The 19,504-nt window shown below is 44.3% G+C and overlaps 1 protein-coding gene across 1 annotated transcript in view; it reads right to left on the bottom strand.

Moving 5' to 3' along the window:
- Positions 1-1,267: 1,267 nt before the first annotated feature.
- LOC142202847 (mitochondrial import receptor subunit TOM20 homolog) overlaps positions 1,268-19,504 on the bottom strand; it is a 331,267-nt gene continuing 313,030 nt past the window's right edge. Inside the window, exon 2 of the mRNA XM_075273190.1 lies at positions 1,268-1,840. Within this exon, the coding sequence (XP_075129291.1) occupies positions 1,406-1,840 (435 nt within the window). The 3' untranslated portion in view covers positions 1,268-1,405. The remainder of the gene's footprint in view (positions 1,841-19,504) is intronic.

Genomic DNA, 19,504 nt, shown 5'->3' with positions numbered 1-19,504 from the left:
TATACAAGGCATACAGGAAAGAAATTTAGAAAGAAGAGAAGAACTTTATTACACATCCCCTTTTGGTTACATTTCAAGTAAGTGCTCGCCTATGAGTGGAGATCATTTCTATGTCCCTGCACACTATGTATGTGTTTACTGTATCTGGAAGGACATCTAGTGGAGGGACGGAAAATAAACTTGAGGCTTAGCCACTACGAGATTAAGAGTTTGTTCACATAAAGCAGATTTGTTGCAGAAAGTTCTGAATTCAGTAAGTGCATGGATTTCTGCAGCCCATTCAGGTCAATGAGGCAGTCGCAGAAATCTTTCCACAAGTCTGCTATGTCTATGGATTCACTTCACTATAAATAGGTTTCTGTTCATTATACTGATGTTAAACATTTACAATTTACAATATATTATTTCAAACTTTTGGCTTAGAATGTGAATTTTACTCATTCTTGTTTTATTTGCTGTTGTACATGACAATAAAAGATTACATAAAAAGACATCATAAAAGGAATATATTATTGATTTTTTTTTTCTACTGCGATATCCTGGTTCCAAGTTTTATATTTTTTTTTTCTTTAAATTTTTTCTCATTTTCTTATGCTAGAATCCCTTCAGCCCTTTTGTTTTTATTAATTTGTTTAATTAATTAAACTTGTTTTTTATTACATGCATATAAAAATTACTTTTCTTTTAATCTTCTGAAAATGCAGAAGATGGGAAAGTGGTGCAAAGTAGTGTCGTATCTTTCCCCATCTTAGGGTGCATTCAGACTACGTAACGCCGGGCGTGTATGAGAGCCGTACACGCCGGCATTACGGCAGACTGCCGAACACTTCCCATTCACTTCAATGGGAGCGCTCGTAACAGCGGCGTTTACGAGCGCTCCCATTGAAGTGAATGGGAAGTGTTCGGCAATCTGCCGTAATGCCGGCGTGTACGGCTCTCATACACGCCCGGCGTTACGTAGTCTGAATGCACCCTAAGGCTAAGGCCCCACATTACAAATTGCAACTGAAAAATGGCGTAGAAAAAACGGTGGGGAAGACAACACAGCAAAAATGCTTGCATTCTTCACTGTTTTTCCACTGCATTTTGCATTTTTGTTTCCCCTCTATTAAAGGGATCCTATCATTCACAAGCAATTTTTTGTCCCTAAGGGAGCCTTCACATGGAGTTTACGATCCTCTCATTTTTTATTTTTTTATTTTTTTATTTCCAAATGATCTTTTTATATCATCCAAAAACAAAAACATTATTTCTATTATACAAATGTTTTAACATCAGGTAACTAAAGTGTAGTAACAGAACAGCTAAAAAACCCCTCTTGTTTTGATTTTTATTAATAATGAATATTCAGTAATAACAGTTACTTATGAAATACAACTACATTCTGCCCAAATATGTAGGCATTTTACTCCACATCATCTTCAGTCAGAGACTGAGCACTTCCAATCCTCTGGCTAATTGTAGGCAATTTGGTCAAAATCATTTGAAAAACTTGTGGTGGGAGAGTCTGCTGCAAAACTTGAAGCAACTGTTGAGGTTGTCCACAAACAGCTATGGCATTTGTTAAGTGATCGAGTCCCTTTTCAAAATCACCTTGTGCAAGTAACTCCTCCCCAAGTTGAATTTCTTCAAGGAAAAACTTCTGAACAGCCTCCGCATCTTTAAGGTCAGGCAGCGTTGACTGACCAGCTCTCTCTTTAGCAATTTTCTGTTTCCTTCTTCTCTCCCGCAGTCGGTTCTTGAAATTGGGATCGCTTCTTCTTTTTCTGTCGAAATAAATGCAGTACCCTAGAAAGAGCGCCCTGCACACCCCTGCCGCTATGGCGCTGGTCTTAGGACCCTCTCATTCTGAACGTAAACTCGTTCAGAGTGAGCGGCGTAAAAAATAGATCCCATTGACTTCAATAGGTGTCGGCATACATGCGCTACCCATTGAAATCAATGGAGGCTTTTTTACCTATTGCTTTTAATGTGATAACACGTCGGAATAGCCTTAAGAAAGGCTATTCGTTTCCTATCTTTAGATGTCTTCCCCGCTGTTTGAGCGCTGGGGTCCACCCCCAGTGCTGTGAGAGAACTCATTTGCATACCGGCGAAAACCGGTAGAAGACATCTAAAGGTAGGACACGAATAGCCTTTCTTAAGGCTATTCCTACATGTTAGGGACAAAAAATTGCTTCTGAATGATAGAATCCCTTTAAGTCTATGGAGAAAACATGGAAATGTCACAGGTAAAATAAACATGCTGTTTTTGAAAACCCATTTTCCACGGCCTTTATCTCCACTGCGTTTCCGCATATGGCAACTCATATGGCAAGGTGAGGCCCAGGGGTGAACCTACCTTATTTGCCTAGTAGAAGTAAACATCCAGCACGCATCTCCTTAGTTTAAATAAAACTTAGCTTTTATTTATCCATATTCAAAAATTGGAAAGCATTCAATTTTAGATATAAAAAACGCTCAGTGTGGCCAGCATGGAGGGAAAGCGGGCAGCGTCCGGCTGACGCGTTTCGGAGCCTCTAGGTCAGCTCCTTACTCATTTTTTTATATCTAAAATTGAATGCTTTCCAATTTTTGAATATGGATAAATAAAAGCTAAGTTTTATTTAAACTAAGGAGATGCGTGCTGGATGTTTACTTCTACTAGTTGAACCACACCCTGGGCTGAAGGGCAACAAAATCTCCGTGCATCCAACTCAAGCTTTCAGGTGAAGTTCTTCAATACATGTAAGAATATATACACCCAGTGTTGGATCTTGGAACAAGAAGGTGAGCTGACTTCAAATTTTCGACAAGGATACCTTATTTGCCACCCGAGGCGGACGACAGCGAAGGGGGGCGTAGCGGAGCGGCGTTAGCAGGCAGAGAGCAGGCAGGGAGAGGACCTGCTCTCTGCCTGAGAATGAGGGGAGGCCGCTGGAGCAGCGCTGCGTCCACAGGGACCCCAATCCACCGCTCGCTTCCCGCGCCGGGCTGCCGAGACGGTGACGCTAAGCCAGTCCAGGACAGCTTGTCCTGGACTGGCTTAGGTAAGCAAAAATGCCGCCCTTAGGCCGGTAAAGGGACTCCTAGCACTCCTATAGGACTCCTATAAATTATTTAGTCCCTGACTCCCAGCCACATACTGTTCTGGAGGGAAACATTAAATTGTGGGGAAAACTGCAACAGGATTTTAAACTGTGGGGGTCGCTGGAAGGGAACATTATGTGGGGGAAGCTGGAGGGGGACATTATGTGGGGGAAGCTGAAGGGGGACATTATGCTGTGGAGGCAGATGGATCCCATCCTCCCATTGCTGAAAAACATCTGCAGTGGAAATAATAATAATAATAATACATTTTATTTATATAGCGCCAACATATTCCGCAGCGCTGTACAATTTGTAGGGTTCAGATACAGACAGATACAAAACAAAGAACGTCATTTCACACAATGGGACTGAGGGCCCTGCTCACAAGAGCTTACAATCTATGAGGTAGAGAGGATAACACAAGAGGTAGGAGGGGCGGAATTGCTTATACAGTGTTCAGACAATTTTGTAATAGAGGTTGCAGCCATTACACAAACAAAGCTTTATGGGCCGTCACTAGTAGTGTCCTTTAACATGTGGATAGAGCATGGACAAATATGTTAGGCTGAAAAGGCATCAAGAAGGGTTTGCATTAGGAATTGTGATAGGCCTGTCTGAAAAAATGCGTCTTTAGTTTGCGTTTGAAACTGTAGAAATTGGGAGTTAATCTGATTGTCCGGGGTAGAGCATTCCAGAGAAGTGGTGCAACTCGGGAGAAGTCTTGTATACGAGCGTGGGAGGTTCTGATAATAGAGGATGTAAGTGTTAGATAATTGAGTGAGCGGAGAACACGGGTTGGGCGGTAGACAGAGATGAGGGAGGAAATGTAGGGAGGTGCGGCATTATGGAGAGCCTTGTGGATGAGGGTGATAACTTTATATTTTATTCTATATTGAATAGGCAGCCAATGTAGCAACTGGCACAGACCGGAGGCATCGCTGTAGCGTCTAGCCTGGTAGATGAGCCTGGCCGCTGCATTCAGAATAGATTGTAGAGGGGAGAGTTTAGTGAGGGGAAGACCAATTAGTAAGGAGTTACAGTAGTCAAGGCGAGAATGAATCAGAGAGACAATAAGTGTCTTTAGTGTATCTCTGGTAAGGAAAGGACGTATTCTGGAGATATTTTTGAGGTGGAGGTGACATGAACGTGCAAGTGATTCAATATGAGGGGTGAAAGAAAGGTCTGCGTCAAACATGACCCCGAGGCAGTGGGCATGCTGCCTAGGAGTTATAGTAAGGCCTGAGACTGCAATGGATATATCAGGGACAGATCTATTAGATGGTGGAAACAGTAGTAGTTCAGTCTTAGAGAGATTTAGTTTCAGATAGAGCGAGGACATGATATTAGAGACAGCAGAAAGACAGTCACTGGTGTTCTGTATGAGTACAGGGGTGATGTCACAGGAAGATGTATATAATTGGGTGTCGTCAGCATAAAGATGGTACCTGAAGCCAAATCTGGTGATGGTTTGTCCAATGGGGGCTGTGTAGAGAGAAAAGAGCAGGGGGCCTAGGACCGAGCCCTGAGGAACCCCAACAGCAAGGGAAAGAGGGGAGGAAACAGAGCCCGCAAATGATACGCTGAAAGTGCGGTCTGAGAGATAAGAGGAGAACCAGGAGAGTGCAGTGTCATTGAGGCCGACTGAGCGGAGCATAGTGAGGAGGAGATGATGGTCAACAGTGTCAAAAGCTGCAGAGAGGTCCAGAAGAATAAGAAGAGAGAAATCGCCATTGGATTTAGCCGTCAGGAGATCATTGGAGACTTTTGTGAGAGCCGTTTCAGTAGAGTGCAGAGCGCGGAAACCAGATTGTAAGGGGTCAAGAAGAGAGTTAGCAGAGAGATAGCGGATTAAACGAGAATAGACCAGGCGTTCCAAGAGTTTAGAGATGAAGGGGAGGTTAGAGACGGGTCGATAGTTAGCAGCACAGGACGGGTCCAAGGAGGGTTTTTTCAATAGCAGAGTTATAACAGCATGCTTGAAGGAGGATGGGAAGATTCCAGAAGAGAGAGAGAGGTTAAATATTTTAGTAAGGTGAGTGGTGACAGCAGGCGACAGAGATTGGAGAAGATGTGAGGGGAAGGGGTCACTACTGCAGGTTGTAGGGCGAGATGAAGAAAGTAGCTGGGAGACTTCCTCTTTTGTAACAGGTTCAAAAGATGAGAATAGACAGTCTGAGGTGCAATTGGTGAGGGGATCATTGCTATGGTAGGTGGTGGGATCAATGCCACCTGGGGCTTGGGCAGTAATTTCCTGACCGATCTTATCAATTTTATCATGGAAATACGTGGCCAGGTCATCAGCACTGAGGTCTGTGAATGGCGTCTGTACCTTGGGTGTGAGTAAGGAGTGAAAGGTTTCAAAAAGCCTTTTAGGGTTGCTGGAGAGAGAAGAGATGAGGGCGGTGAAATAGTCTTGTTTGGCTAGGTGAAGGGCAGAACTATATGTTTTAAGCATGAACTTGAAGTGGAGGAAATCTGCAGGTGAGCGTGATTTTCTCCAGAGACGTTCGGCACACCTAGAGCAGCGCTGAAGAAATCGTGTCTGTGGCGTGTGCCAGGGCTGCTGCCTCCTACGTGGGACTTTACGAGTGGAGGGGGGAGCAACCTCATCCAATGCATTTTTAAGGGTTTCATTATAGTGACTGGTGGCCAGATTTGGACAGGAGATTGAGGAGATGGGGGACAGAGAGGACTGTAGAGTATCTGAGAGGTGCTTGGTGTCAATAGCACGCAAATTCCTATATGTGTGATGGGTAGGGGTATCTTGTGAAGGGGAGAGGGCACTGATGGTGAGAGACAGAAGGTTATGATCAGAGAGCGGCAGAGAAGAGTTAGAAAATGTAGAAACTGTGAGGAGTCGATGGAAGACAAGATCAATTGTGTTTCCATCTACATGTGTAGCAGAAGAAGAACATTGTGAGAGACCAAGAGAAGTGGTTAATGAGAGAAACTGTGAGGCAGCCGGGGAGTGAGGGGTGTCAATAGGGATGTTAAAGTCACCCATGATGAGGGTAGGAATGTCACTGGATAAGAAGTGGGGAAGCCAAGAGGCAAAGTGGTCCAAAAATTGGTAGGGTGAGCCAGGTGGACGGTAGATCACGGCTACATGTAAGGAGAGTGGGCGGAAAAGTCTGATAGCATGGACTTCAAATGAGGAGAATGTGAGTGAGGGTACCGGTGGAATGGACTGAAAAATGCACTGTGGTGACAGGAGTAAGCCTACCCCACCACCCTGCCTGTTGTCAGGCCTAGAGGTATGTGAGAATTGTAGGCCACCATGAGACAGAGCAGCAGGGGAGGCCGTATCTGACTGCTGGATCCAAGTCTCAGTAAGGGCGAGCAGGCCAAGGGATTTGCTAAGGAATAAGTCATTAATGTATTCTAGTTTGTTACACACTGAGTGGGCGTTCCAGAGAGAGCAGCTAAAAGAGACAGGGGAGGGGTGAGGGGAAGGAACATGGTAAATATTGAGGAGGTTTGTAGGCCTTCTATGTGTGCAGGAAGAAGAGTTAGTGAAGGAAGGAGGGCTGGGGTTAGGAGAGATGTCCCCAGCAGCAAGGAGGAGTAACATGGACAGAGACAGAAGGTGGTTCAGGGATTTATGGGGGCGCTTATGTTTGGTGTCACTGCTAAAAGAAATAAAGGGATGATTACAGAGTGTGAAAAGTGTGTGAAAGCTGTACATGGGAGAAGGAAGAAAAGAGGGACTGATATGGATGGAGTGTACTGGTGGTAGAGATGGAAGAGAGGTCTGCAGGAAGACAATGGCTAAGATAGTAAGAGACAGTGCAGCTATAGCATACCATGTGGTAAAACTTGTTGTTTTAGGTTGAAATTTACCTGGTGGTCTGCCATGGTTAGCCTGTTTCGTGCCCTGTTTAAGTGCCATGTATAAGTGCACTTTGGTTAATCTGCACTTCGGTTAAGATGCAATTTGGTTAAGATGCATGCTGCAGATGAAATGAGAAATACTGTAATTTCAAATACCTTTGTGTTTTTGTAAATCGCAGCAGTCATTTATACCTTCAGCAACTATATTTCAGTATAGGTATAATAGTTACAGAAGGAAACTTGTGGATTCTGTGAAAAGCACTGCGGAAAAATATGTGATGCGTTTCTGTTGCATTCTTTTCCGCAGCACTTTTTGGCTGCAACTTGCTACATGGGGTTAACCTTAAGGCTAAAGCCCCACGTTACAGGCCACATCAAAAAAGCGCTGTGGGAAAAACTGCGGTTTTTGCCATACCGCTTTTCACAGAAAGTCCGTAGAGTTGTCCTCTGTGGACTTTTTGTTTCTATTATATATATAGGGAAACTGCTGGTGCTCCTGTAGGTATACTTGTCTTACTGTGATTTTCAAAACTGATCTGGTTTTGGAAATCGCAGCATGTCTACTGTGTATATTTTTCTGCAAGGTGTGGATCGGATTTGCGAGATCCCATCCATCTTGCAGTGACTGTAAAATGCTGTAAAACGCCACATGGATTTCCAGCCTAAGGCTAAGGTCCCTACGGGGCATCCCGCAGCAAAAAGAGCTGCAGAAAAAACGCAGCAGCGACATATTGCAATTCTTCCCGCAGTGCTTTAAACAGAAAGTTCATGGAGTTTTCCTTTGAGGACTTTGGAGAAACATGAACTACACTTATGGGGTGCGGGCTCTCACTGTGCAGCATAAGCCTGGGGATAGCAGGGACTACCCCCAACGGTAAGTGTACTGCACTGTACTGTTTAGACCCGCTGTTTAAGCTGTTTACAAATGATGCAAAACCTGTCTATCTTAAAGGATATCACTGTTTCTTTTATGACTAAGTCCCAGATCACATCTGCGTTCAGGCCATTCTTTTACCTTTTTGTATGAAAAATGCGGAAAGAAAAGTCGTAAAGCAGCATTTTTCATGTGGAAACCACACAGACCCCATTATATGGCAGGGGTGGGCAATTAATTTTCCCATGGGGCCAGATAAGAAATTGAAACTATTCTAGAGGGCCATGCGCGCTGTGGCAAATTTAGCTCCACCCACTTCTATGTTGACTCCGCCCATTCTCAATCATCTTTTCATGTGCCCCCACAAAGTATAATCCTCCTACAGTTACTCGTACATTATATGCCCCCACATTATAATGTTCCCTTCCAACTGCCCCACAGTATTAAGTCCCTCTCCTAGTGCCCCAGTTTAAACTGGTGGAAACTAGAGGGGGACATTAAACTCGAGCAGCTGGAAGCAACAATTAAACCATAGGGGTAGCTGGAGGGTGACATTAAACTGGGGGCAAGTAGAGGCAGACAGGTCCCCCTCCAGCTACCTGCACGGTTTAATGCACCCTCCAGTTGTCCCCAGTTTAAGTGCCCCCTTCATCTACCCCCAGTTTCATGTCCCCCCTCCATTTCTCTACCAGTTTCATATCCCCCTTCATCTTCCCCATTTCATGTCCCCCCTCCATCTCTCCTCCAGTTTCATGTCCCCTGCCACTCTATCTCTGCCCCCAGTATAACATTCCCCCTCCATATCTGCCCCCAGTATAACATCCCCCCTCCATCTCTGCCCCAGTATAACATTCCCCCTCCATCTCTGCCCCAGTATAACATTCCCCATCCATCTCTGCCCCCAGTATAACATTCCCCCTCCATATCTGCCCCAGTATAACATCCCCCCTCCATCTCTGCCCCAGGATAACATTCCCCCTCCATATCTGCCCCAGTATAACATTCCCCCTTCATCTCTGCCCCAGTATAACATTCCCCATCCATCTCTGCCCCCAGTATAACATTCCCCCTCCATATCTGCCCCCAGTATAACATTCCCCCTCCATATGTGCCCCCAGTATAACATTCCCCATCCATATCTGCCCCTAGTATAACATTCCCCCTCCATATGTGCCCCCAGTATAACATCCCCCCTCCATATCTTCCCCCAGTATAACATTCCCCCTCCATATCTGCCCCAAGTATCACATTCCACCTCCATATCTGCCCCCAGTATAACATTCCCCGTCCATATCTGCTCCCGGTATAACATTCCCCCTCCATATCTGCCCCCGGTGTAACATTCCCCTTCCATCTCTGCCCCAGTATAACATTCCCCTTCCATCTCTGCCCCAGTATAACATTCCCCTTCCATCTCTGCCTCTAGGTTACTGAGACACAGACACACACAGACAGACACACACACACTCTCCACCCTGCATCTCACATCCTCCCCCTCCCTCCCCTCTCAGTACCTTAGGACACACACCAAACGTCTCTATCTTCTTGCACTGTCCTGCCGGCACTAAGACACGCCTCCCTAGTCAAGCTATGCGGGCCTGACTGAATCAGCCAGGGGGCCGGATATGGTCCGCGGGTCGTACATTGCCCAGGTCTGGTCTATGGGGTCTGCGGGTTTCCTTAGGTAAGCACTTTTTATGCGGATGAGGTTTTTGTTTGGGGGTTCCCTAGTGGACCCATGTGCAGATGTGAACTGGGCCTAACAGAGCCTCACTAGAAAGATGTCAATAGACCTATACATTTGAACACCAGGGTGTGTGATCATGATCAGATATTTATGATATTTCGTCAAGGAAGAGTTCTTTAGCAGGGCGTTACAAAGTTACAGTTTACTTACTGCATTTGTATTGATGGCACAACCATTGTAAGATCATTGGACTTCTGAAGCGTTATTCTTTAGTGCCCTGGACTATTACCAGGTCAGTTTTTGAAAACAGCAAAAATTTCCATGTACTTAGCCAACACAGGAAAAAAACGATCAACCTGTAAATGTTGTCTATAGTGAAAAGGATGAAAGACATAACAAATGTCTCTTCAGATGGAACAACAGATATTTCCTTCCTGATTCCATGATGAGAATAGTCTCTGAATTGTATGGCAGTATAGTGTCTACAGATCGTACAGTCAGTCTTGTTCTCACCACTTACTACATAAAAGTCACTATTGTTAGTATTATTTACAGTGGTTCATATAAAGGGAATCTGTCATATAAAAATACAGTCCAGTCTGCAGGCAGCATGTTATAGAGCAGGAGGAGCCGAGCAGATTGATATACAGTATAGCATCGGTAGAAAATCCACAGTATAGAGTGTCATTTATTATGTTAAGTCATACCTTGGATTAAGGTGAGAAGGCGAAAACCAATGTTAAGGCTGGTCTTACACGGCCGTAATGTAAGTCCGCAAATGGTCTCCAATTGAGGGTTTTCAATTGCGGACCATTTGTGGACACATTATATTCAGTGCGGCCTCTTACACCACCAGATATTTTATCCGTGGTGTGCCGGGCCGTGACCGAGGTCTGCACTGAATAGAGCAGGAACGCAAAGGCTGTGAATTCACGGCACTGCATGGACTCGCCCATAGAACTCTATGAACTCTATGGGCGAGTGCGCAGTTCACGGGCGTCTGCAGTGTCTATGTTGCTGATCAGCAACTTGCGGACCGTAAAATCATAACGGTTGTGTAAGACCAGCCTAAGGCAATAGGGTCATTTTATGTAAATTCTGTTAGTATAATACATTTTTTTTAAGCACCTGATAGCCGTATTTCACTCGGTGTTTGTAGTTTTAACCCCTTCGACTTTTGTTTTTTACTCCAAAATTTACTTTACCATTCAAAGAACCACGTTTGCAGGCTCTGATTTGTAATGGTACTTTTTAATATTCTGTACAGGAAAGCTGCAAAAAAATAAATCAGAATTGGAGAAAACCTGTGTGACTTTCCTACGGGCTTTGTTTTTATGGCATTCACTGTGCAGCTAAAATGACATGTCATGTGTATTCTATGGGTTGGTATGATTTCAGGGATACCAAATTGATATAGTTTTTTTTTTTGTTTTTTTTTTACATTTTAACCCTTTAGAAAAAAACCCTAAACTTTGAAAAATAAAATCTTGGAATTTCCATATTCTGACACCCATAACTTTTTTATATTTCTGTGAATGGGGATGCATAGGGTGTCTTGTTTTGAAGGGCCAGGTGTATTTTTCCGTTGTACTGTTTTGAGGAATGGCTATTGCTCTGATCACTTGATCACTTTTCTACAAAATTTTAAGAGAGGTGAAACAGGGATAAAAATACATTTTCAGAGATACAGGGATACCTAATGTGTATGTGTTTCACTTTACTTTTTAACAGTTCTAAGGATATATGTTTTTACTTCAATTATAAGACCCCCTTAGAGACTTGAACCCCAGGGGGTCTGACCACTAATGGAATGAATTACAATGCTAATGCTTTGGATATTGATGGCCGCATAGAACCTGGTAGCATTCAGTAGGTTCCCTTAAAGCTCGTGATCAGTATGGGCTCTGACTGGGAGAATTAGTACAGGGTCTCCCAAGCAGCCACTATATTTAATACCCGATATCCGCCGAACTATTATGGCGGATGTTGGGAATGGCTTAAAGAAAACCAATTTAGTGAACATGACTATCTGCAGAGCCATCTTGGAATCTGTTTAAAACCATACTGCTTGCAGTACTTTAATTTTAGGGCAAGGCAAAAATCGTAATGCAAGTGGCCAATCGTAATGCAGTGTGCAGGAACAGTATGAGGCTCCGTTCTGACGGAGTAAAGCGCCGCTCATTTAGACACGTATACACGTGTCAGAGCGCGGCGCTTCAAAACAGATCCCATTGATTTCAATGGGTGCCAGCTTACGTGCGCTACACATTGAAATCAATGGGAGGTTTTTTAACATATTGATTTCAATGTGTTATGCGCGTAAGCCGGCACCCATTGAAATCAATGGGATCTGTTTTGAAGCGCCGCGCTCTGACACATGTATGCGTGTCTAAATGAGCGGCGCATTACTCCGTGAGAACGGAGCCTGAAGTATCGGAGACGCCATCAGTCCTCCAGATTTGTTATTTGCATAATTGGAATTTATCTCTGCAACAGAGGCCCGCATTTCAAAAAATGAAAAAAATAAAATAAATAAAAAATCATTGCATTCAGATGACCCTAATTTTCCTAGCAGTGTGTTTACTTGTACTCCTTCCTGCTAACAGACTCCTTTTAGGCTGAGGCTCGACAGCGGAAACAGCTTTTCTTTTGGTTGTTGAAGATTTTGTTGCAGTTTTATGAGCCAAGGCCAGGAGTGGATTGAGGAGTAGGGAGAAGTATAAGAACTTTCTATATATTACCCGTTCCTTTTGTAGCCATTCTTGGCTTTGGCTCAAAAAAATCTAGCAAAACTGCAACAAGCTGTTTTTACATAATGTAGGGCCTCAGACTTAAAGAGGACCTTTCACCACTTTTGGGCACATGCAGTGTTATATACTGCCAGAAAGCCGACAGTGCGCTGAATTCAGCGCACTGTCGGCTTTCCCGATCTGTGCCCGCTGTAAAGAGCTTATGGTGCCGGTACCGTAGTGCTCTATGGTCAGAAGGGCGTTTCTGACAGTTAGCCAGGAACGTCCTTCTGCCCAGCAGCGCCTATCACACTGTACTGTGGAGCGGGGAGGAACGCCCCCTCCCTCTGCTCACACAGCTTGTCCATAGACGAGCATTATCAGGAGAGGGAGGGGGGCGTTCCTCACCGCTCCACTGTACAGCGCGATAGGCGCCGCGAGGCAGAAGGACGTCTCTGGCTAACTGTCAGAAACGCCCTTCTGACCATAGAGCACTACGGTATCGGCACTGTAAGCTCTTTACACCGGGCACAGATCGGGAAAGCCGACAGTGCGCTGAACTCAGCGCACTGTCGGCTTTCTGGCAGTATATAACACTGCATGTGCCCAAAAGTGGTGAAAGGTCCTCTTTAATGATAAATGAATATTTTCACTGTTTGCCTGTATGTTGCAGTATAAGCCTCACTGGGTAAACTTCTAAAAACACTCATAGGGGGTGTTCAGACTACCGTCTGTGTCCGACAGGTAGTGTCTGCTCCTAGTGTCCGCTCAAAATCTGGCACGGACATTAGGAGCGGACACTAGCTGTGTCCGTGACACCTGTCATTTATTTAAATGGTGATCGGGTGAGTTCTTTTGCACTACGTGCCCTTCCTTCACTGTCCGCAAGTAAAGATGTCCGACTTTTCAAGCGGACAGAAAAACCCTACATGTCGGGTTTTTCTGTCCGCTTGAAAAGTCGGACATCTTTACATGCGGACAGTGCAGGAAGGGCACAGAATGCAAAAGAACGCACCTGATCGCCATTTAAATAAATGACAAGTGTCACGGACACAGCTAGTGTCCACTCCTAATGTCCGTATGAGATTTTGAGCGGACACTACCTGTTGGACACAGACGGTAGTGTGAACGCTCCCATATCTATGGCTACAGATTTATAGATCCTTCCATGTCATTCCAGTAGATCACACCTCCATAGTTGACTATCCCAGTTTATAGATTAATTATTATATATTGTTACATTTATTACTTTAGAACAGGGGTACCGGTCGATCACAAAGGAAGTATGAGTCGATTGCGTGACATAAAAAAAATAGATGTCAGCCTATCAGACATCCTCACTATTAGACTGCTCCCCGCCCTCTGTGCCCACCAGGTCCACCCAGGTGACGTTCTGTGGCAGCCAGAAGCGTTCATTCCAGAACCAGGCTGAGAGCGCAGACATCTTCCCTCCGCTCCGCCGCCGAGACACATGGGACAGAAGCAGCAGCAGCAGCTCCGGGGGATGACGCGCTCCCCGCTCTCCAGTGTGTGACGGAAACTAGGTGGGGTTGACAATGCTGCGGCCCAGGCCCCGCCCACACAGCAGTGGGTAGTAGATCATTTTGACTTGGTCATTTTATAAGTAGCTCGCATGCTGAAAAAGTGTGAGCACCCCTGCTTTAGAACAACATGTGACTTTTTAATGTCTTATACACCAGAAAATTTGCATATAAGGCATAATAAATCTGTCACATTGTACATAGTAAGGCTAGGTTTGCATCTGCATTGGAGTGTAGATGACTTTGCCATAGATTCCACCTAAAATCGGCAGAGAGAACAAGACACCGGCTTTATAGTTGTATACTGTGAATGGGGTTCATGGGTAACCACTTTAAGCGGACAGGCTCTCTGTCTTTCGGGTTTGGTCCATGCGGACCCAAAAGACAGAGACTTTAATACTAGTGTGAACCTAGCGTGAGCCACCATTGTCTGTTTGCAGCCACCACTAGGAATTAATTAAAGGGAACCTGTCCGATCATTTCAAGACCCCCAACCAGCACCAGCAGCTTTTGCATCCAGTGTTACACTTTAGAATGGTCCCTGAGTCAGAAATCTAATGCCAAAACCCAAAGTTGAAAGTTTTAAAAAGTCATCACAGCATGTGCAAATGTGAGACAACTAGAGCCACAAGCCATGGTGGGCAGTCCTGAGTGGTTACTTCTGAGCTATATAACACCTACAAGGTTGACAAGGTTTCTCTGGTAGCAGCTGATGGTCAGAATTTTAAGAGGTTGTCTATGGAATTTTATTGTACTTACAATGGTTTTTTTCCATGCTGGACTGGGGGTTTTCAGCTTGTTTTCAGCCCCAAGTCGCTCTGCCTTCTCCCTTCTCTCTCATTTTCACAGGTAGTTACTTATGTAAAGTACAGTTGTTAGGAACCTAGTGCAATAATGGGCAATTAGTCCCAGGCAACCAAAATCCCCCGCACACTGAGGTAAAACAGTACTGAGTGTCCATCGCTCTCCAAACTGGAGTAGAACCAGGCCCCAGAGGTCTTCGCCAGAGCTGGAGAGGTGGAGTTGGACTTGATAAATTCTTGGACCCAGAACTGCAGCTGCTCAGAGAGCGTCACACGCACAGCGCACCCCAAGTTGCAGTGGAACCAGAAAATCTGAAAACCACTCACCTAACTGGGTGAAAAAAAACAGGAGAAGCTGGTCAGCATGGTTGAGAGCAGTACGGATAATCGCCAGGGGATGGCAGAAGCACCGAAGAAAAGTCGTACAGACCGAGTCATTACACAGGAGGACATACAGAGTCCAGGGGTAGTCAGGATGTAGTCAAACAAGCCGGGTCAGTACACAGGAAGTCACAAGGTAACAGAGGGTGCAGCAGAAGAGTAACCAGAAGAGCCAGGTCATACACTGACTTTATTCTGCTTTGCGGCCTCATCTATTTGTTTTATTAGTATATTTTCAGCTTCTTCCGTTATATTTGGAGATTTATAACAAACCCCTATCAGTATTTTATTATTTTTTGTTCCTCCCATAATTTCCACCCATAAGGACGTATAAGCAAACCCCTCCCCCTTTCTTATTTGTACGCTCCTTTCTAAACATACTATACCCTTGTTGTAAAATAGTCTGTATCCTGTTAATGGTCTGCTGGAAATACCCGAACACCAGCCCAGAACTCCTGATCCAACATAAAAAAAAAAAAACCTTGGAGGAAGACAGCAACTGTGGGGAACTTAATTTCACTGGTGGCTGTCCTTCTAAGTGCTTTTTTATTGCTTAGGCATTTGCTAATGTATTCTCACCTTTTGCTGCTCCAGTTATGCTTCTTGTCACCCCTGGTATGTCTGACTATCTGATCGCCTACCTGTTGTCTCTAGGTACACATACAGTGGGGCAAAAAAGTATTTAGTCAGTCACCAATAGTGCAAGTTCCACCACTTAAAAAGATGAGAGGCGTCTGTAATTGACATCATAGGTAGACCTCAACTATGAGAGACAAAATGAGAAAACAAATCCAGAAAATCACATTGTCTGATTTTGTAACAATTTATTTGCAAATTATGGTGGAAAATAAGTATTTGGTCAGTAACAAAATTTCATCTCAATACTTTGTTATATATCCTTTGTTGGCAATGACAGAGGTCAAACGTTTTCTGTAAGTCTTCACAAGGTTGGCACACACTGTTGTTGGTATGTTGGCCCATTCCTCCATGCAGATCTCCTCTCTTTTGGGGCTGTCGCTTGGCAACATGGACTTTCAACTCCCTCCAAAGGTTTTCTATAGGGTTGAGATCTGGAGACTGGCTAGGCCACTCCAGGACCTTCAAATGCTTCTTACAAAGCCACTCCTTCGTTGCCCTGGTGGTGTGCTTTGGATCATTGTCATGTTGAAAGACCCAGCCACGTTTCATCTTCAATGCCCTTGCTGATGGAAGGAGGTTTGCACTCAAAATCTCACGATACATGGCCCCATTCATTCTTTCATGTACCCGGATCAGTCGTCCTGGCCCCTTTGCAGAGAAACAGACCCAAAGCATGATGTTTCCACCCCCATGCTTTACAGTAGGTATGGTGTTTGATGGATGCAACTCAGTATTCTTTTTCCTCCAAACATGAAAAGTTGTGTTTCTACCAAACAGTTCCAGTTTGGTTTCATCAGACCATAGGACATTCTCCCAATACTCTTCTGGATCATCCAAATGCTCTCTAGCAAACCAGACGGGCCCGGACATGTACTGGCTTAAGCAGTGGGACACGTCTGGCACTGCAGGATCTGAGTCCCTGGCGGCGTAGTGTGTTACTGATGGTAGGCTTTGTTACATTGGTCCCAGCTCTCTGCAGTTCATTCACTAGGTCCCCCCGCGTGGTTCTGGGATTTTTGCTCACCGTTCTTGTGATCATTTTGACCCCACGGGGTGAGATTTTGCGTGGGGCCCCAGATCGAGGGAGATTATCAGTGGTCTTGTATGTCTTCCATTTTCTAATTATTGTTCCCACAGTTGATTTCTTCAATCCAAGCTGGTTGCCTATTGCAGATTCAGTCTTCCCAGCCTGGTGCAGGGCTACAATTTTGTTTCTGGTGTCCTTTGACAGCTCTTTGGTCTTCACCATAGTGGAGTTTGGAGTCTGACTGTTTGAGGGTGTGCACAGGTGTCTTTTTTATACTGATAACAAGTTTAAACAGGTGCCATTACTACAGGTAATGAGTGGAGGAAAGAGGAGACTCTTAAAGAAGAAGTTACAGGTCTGTGAGAGCCAGAAATTTTGATTGTTTGTAGGTGACCAAATACTTATTTTCCACCATAATTTGAAAAAAAATTCTTACAAAATCAGACAATGTGATTTTCTGGATTTGTTTTCTCATTTTGTCTCTCATAGTTGAGGTCTACCTATGATGTCAATCACAGACGCCTCTCATCTTTTTAAGTGGTGGAACTTGCACTATTGGTGACTGACTAAATACTTTTTTGCCCCACTGTACATATTAGATTGCATCCTCCACTGCCCCAGAAATAACTTTTAGTTTTATGCAGTCTAGAGAACCAATTGTGATCAGACATCAAGATCAGACATCAAGATCAGTGGTGCACAGTCCATGAGCTGAGCTCCTTACCTTGTAGTGGCCCCTTCTCTGACTGCAGGGGGCAGTATCTTTGCACAGAATTTGCTGATATTTCTACTTACAGCAGGGAAAGCCATAATACTAATTATTTCTTCTAATTACAACTCCGGGGGGAAAGTTAATATTGACGGCATGGCGGAACATTGTGCTACTGCTTTTTGTGACCAGGGGCTGTGATGAATAGGCTAGCCTGCAGTAGGTGATCTATAAATGCAAGCAGCTAGCCAGAGGAAGGGCACAATAGATACATGTGCTCAATTTATTTCTTATGGGCATTGTGGTTAAAGGGGTCCTCCAAGACTTCATGTTAAAGACCTATCTGACACAGATTTGAAGTCGGGAAGGAATTTTTTCCCCTGAAATAGGGCAATTGGCATGAGCCTCATGGTTTTTTTTGCCTTCCCCTGGATCAACACTGTAGGTATTGTAGGGTTATAGGTTGGGCTTGATGGACTAATGTCTTTATCCAACCTCATCTACTATGTAACTATGTAACTTAACACCACCACTGATCAACAACACTATGTACAGAGCTGGAAGCAGACAGTGGCCACGTTATTGCAGCTCAGCTCCCATTCAAGTACATTTACACTTCATTTTGCAGCTTAAAACAAACTTATCACAATGAAAATGCCATCCAATCTGCAGGCATCATGTTATAGAGCAGGATGGGCTGAGCAGATTGATATATTATTTTGAGGCATTCCAATTTTGTAAGCATTCTTAATTTACAGCATTCATTTTACTGCCTCAAATTTTTGCACATTACTGTATATCAAACTGCTCAGTTCCTCCTGTTCTATAATGTGATGTTGTATTAGAATAGACTGTATTTTCAATACAACTGGTTACTTTTAAAGTGGACTTTTCACCATCTCCAGTTATTAGCACCTGTTAATAGGCATCACATATTTTAGCACAGTCTGAATATTTTTCTCTAGCCCCCACCATTCCTGAGCAATCAGTGCTGTTAGTTTTGTGCCTAATGTGCTATTTAGGCTCTCGACTGTCGGGAGTGCTGTGTCAGGCAGGAGCAGACAAGGGGGGTGATTCGGATCTCAAATCGGAGGCAGCCAGTATTAGAGCTGAGAATCACACCCCTTTTATACAGCAAAGACTCGGTGCTAATGTCCACAATCAGTACTCAGCTTTGACCGGGGTGCCATGTTCCCAGCGGCGCCCATATTGAAGAGGATCACCAGCACCTGGAAGGAGATCCGGGCCCAGGAATCTGTTGCCATGATAGCTGGGAGCCCATTGAAGGCTTGTATAGCAGTAATTTGAATGACAGGCTGCTTTATGCAGCCTGTCATACAAACGCCATTATTTTGCAATGTATTACAATGCATTAGCATTTTAATGGATTACATTAGTTATCAGAGTGATCTAACAATTATAGAAAAAAAAGTTTAAAAAAATCTAAAGGTAAGTTCAGACGGGGGTTTTTGGTCAGGCTTATGAGGCCGTATCCGCCTCAAAATCCTGACCAAACAGATGGCTCCAAACGGAACAAACGGCTCCCGGAAAAAGAAGTGACATGCTCATTCTTTCAGGCAGATTCACCTCACGACATCCGCCTAAAGACACTCCCTCCTCCTGACTAGGCCCAGTCATTTGGGCCCAATCCGGAGTGGAATGCGCGACTGTATGCCGGTGAATTGCACTGCACCGGCATCCAGTTGCAGCTACCCGTATTTTGGACTGGAACCTGAGGCAGCCTCCTCAGTGTGAACTTACCCTAAAACTGCCTGGTCTACAAACTTAGAAAAATATTTTTCCTATATGGTGAAACTATATGGTGTAACTGAAAAGTACACCTGGCCCCGTAAATACAGATGTCCTATACATTCTCGTATGCGGAAATATAAAAAAAAGTTACTGGTGTCAGAATATGGCAAGTTTAAGAAAAAAAACATTTTTTTGCAAACTTTGTGGCCTGAACTTGCCTTTGTGACCATACATTTCAGGCCACACAACTCTGGTGAATTTCATACTTACTTTTTCCTGAAAATCACTGATGTTGGGGTTTAGGGACCTGGTCGCAAAGGCAACCACTGTGACTTCTATAGCTGTTTGTTCTGTCTTTGGCTGGAAGGTCCGCATGACTCCCAGCTATAAAGTATAGTAACTTTACGTGATGCTATATTACGTTGCTTTCTAGCCTCCAACACATAAAATAGTCTTATTTTT

The sequence above is a fragment of the Leptodactylus fuscus genome, chromosome 5, assembly GCF_031893055.1.
Source record: "Leptodactylus fuscus isolate aLepFus1 chromosome 5, aLepFus1.hap2, whole genome shotgun sequence".
NCBI lineage: Eukaryota > Metazoa > Chordata > Amphibia > Anura > Leptodactylidae > Leptodactylus > Leptodactylus fuscus.
The sequence above is the reverse complement of the archived record's forward strand: the minus strand, read 5'-3'. Positions and strand labels throughout refer to the sequence as shown.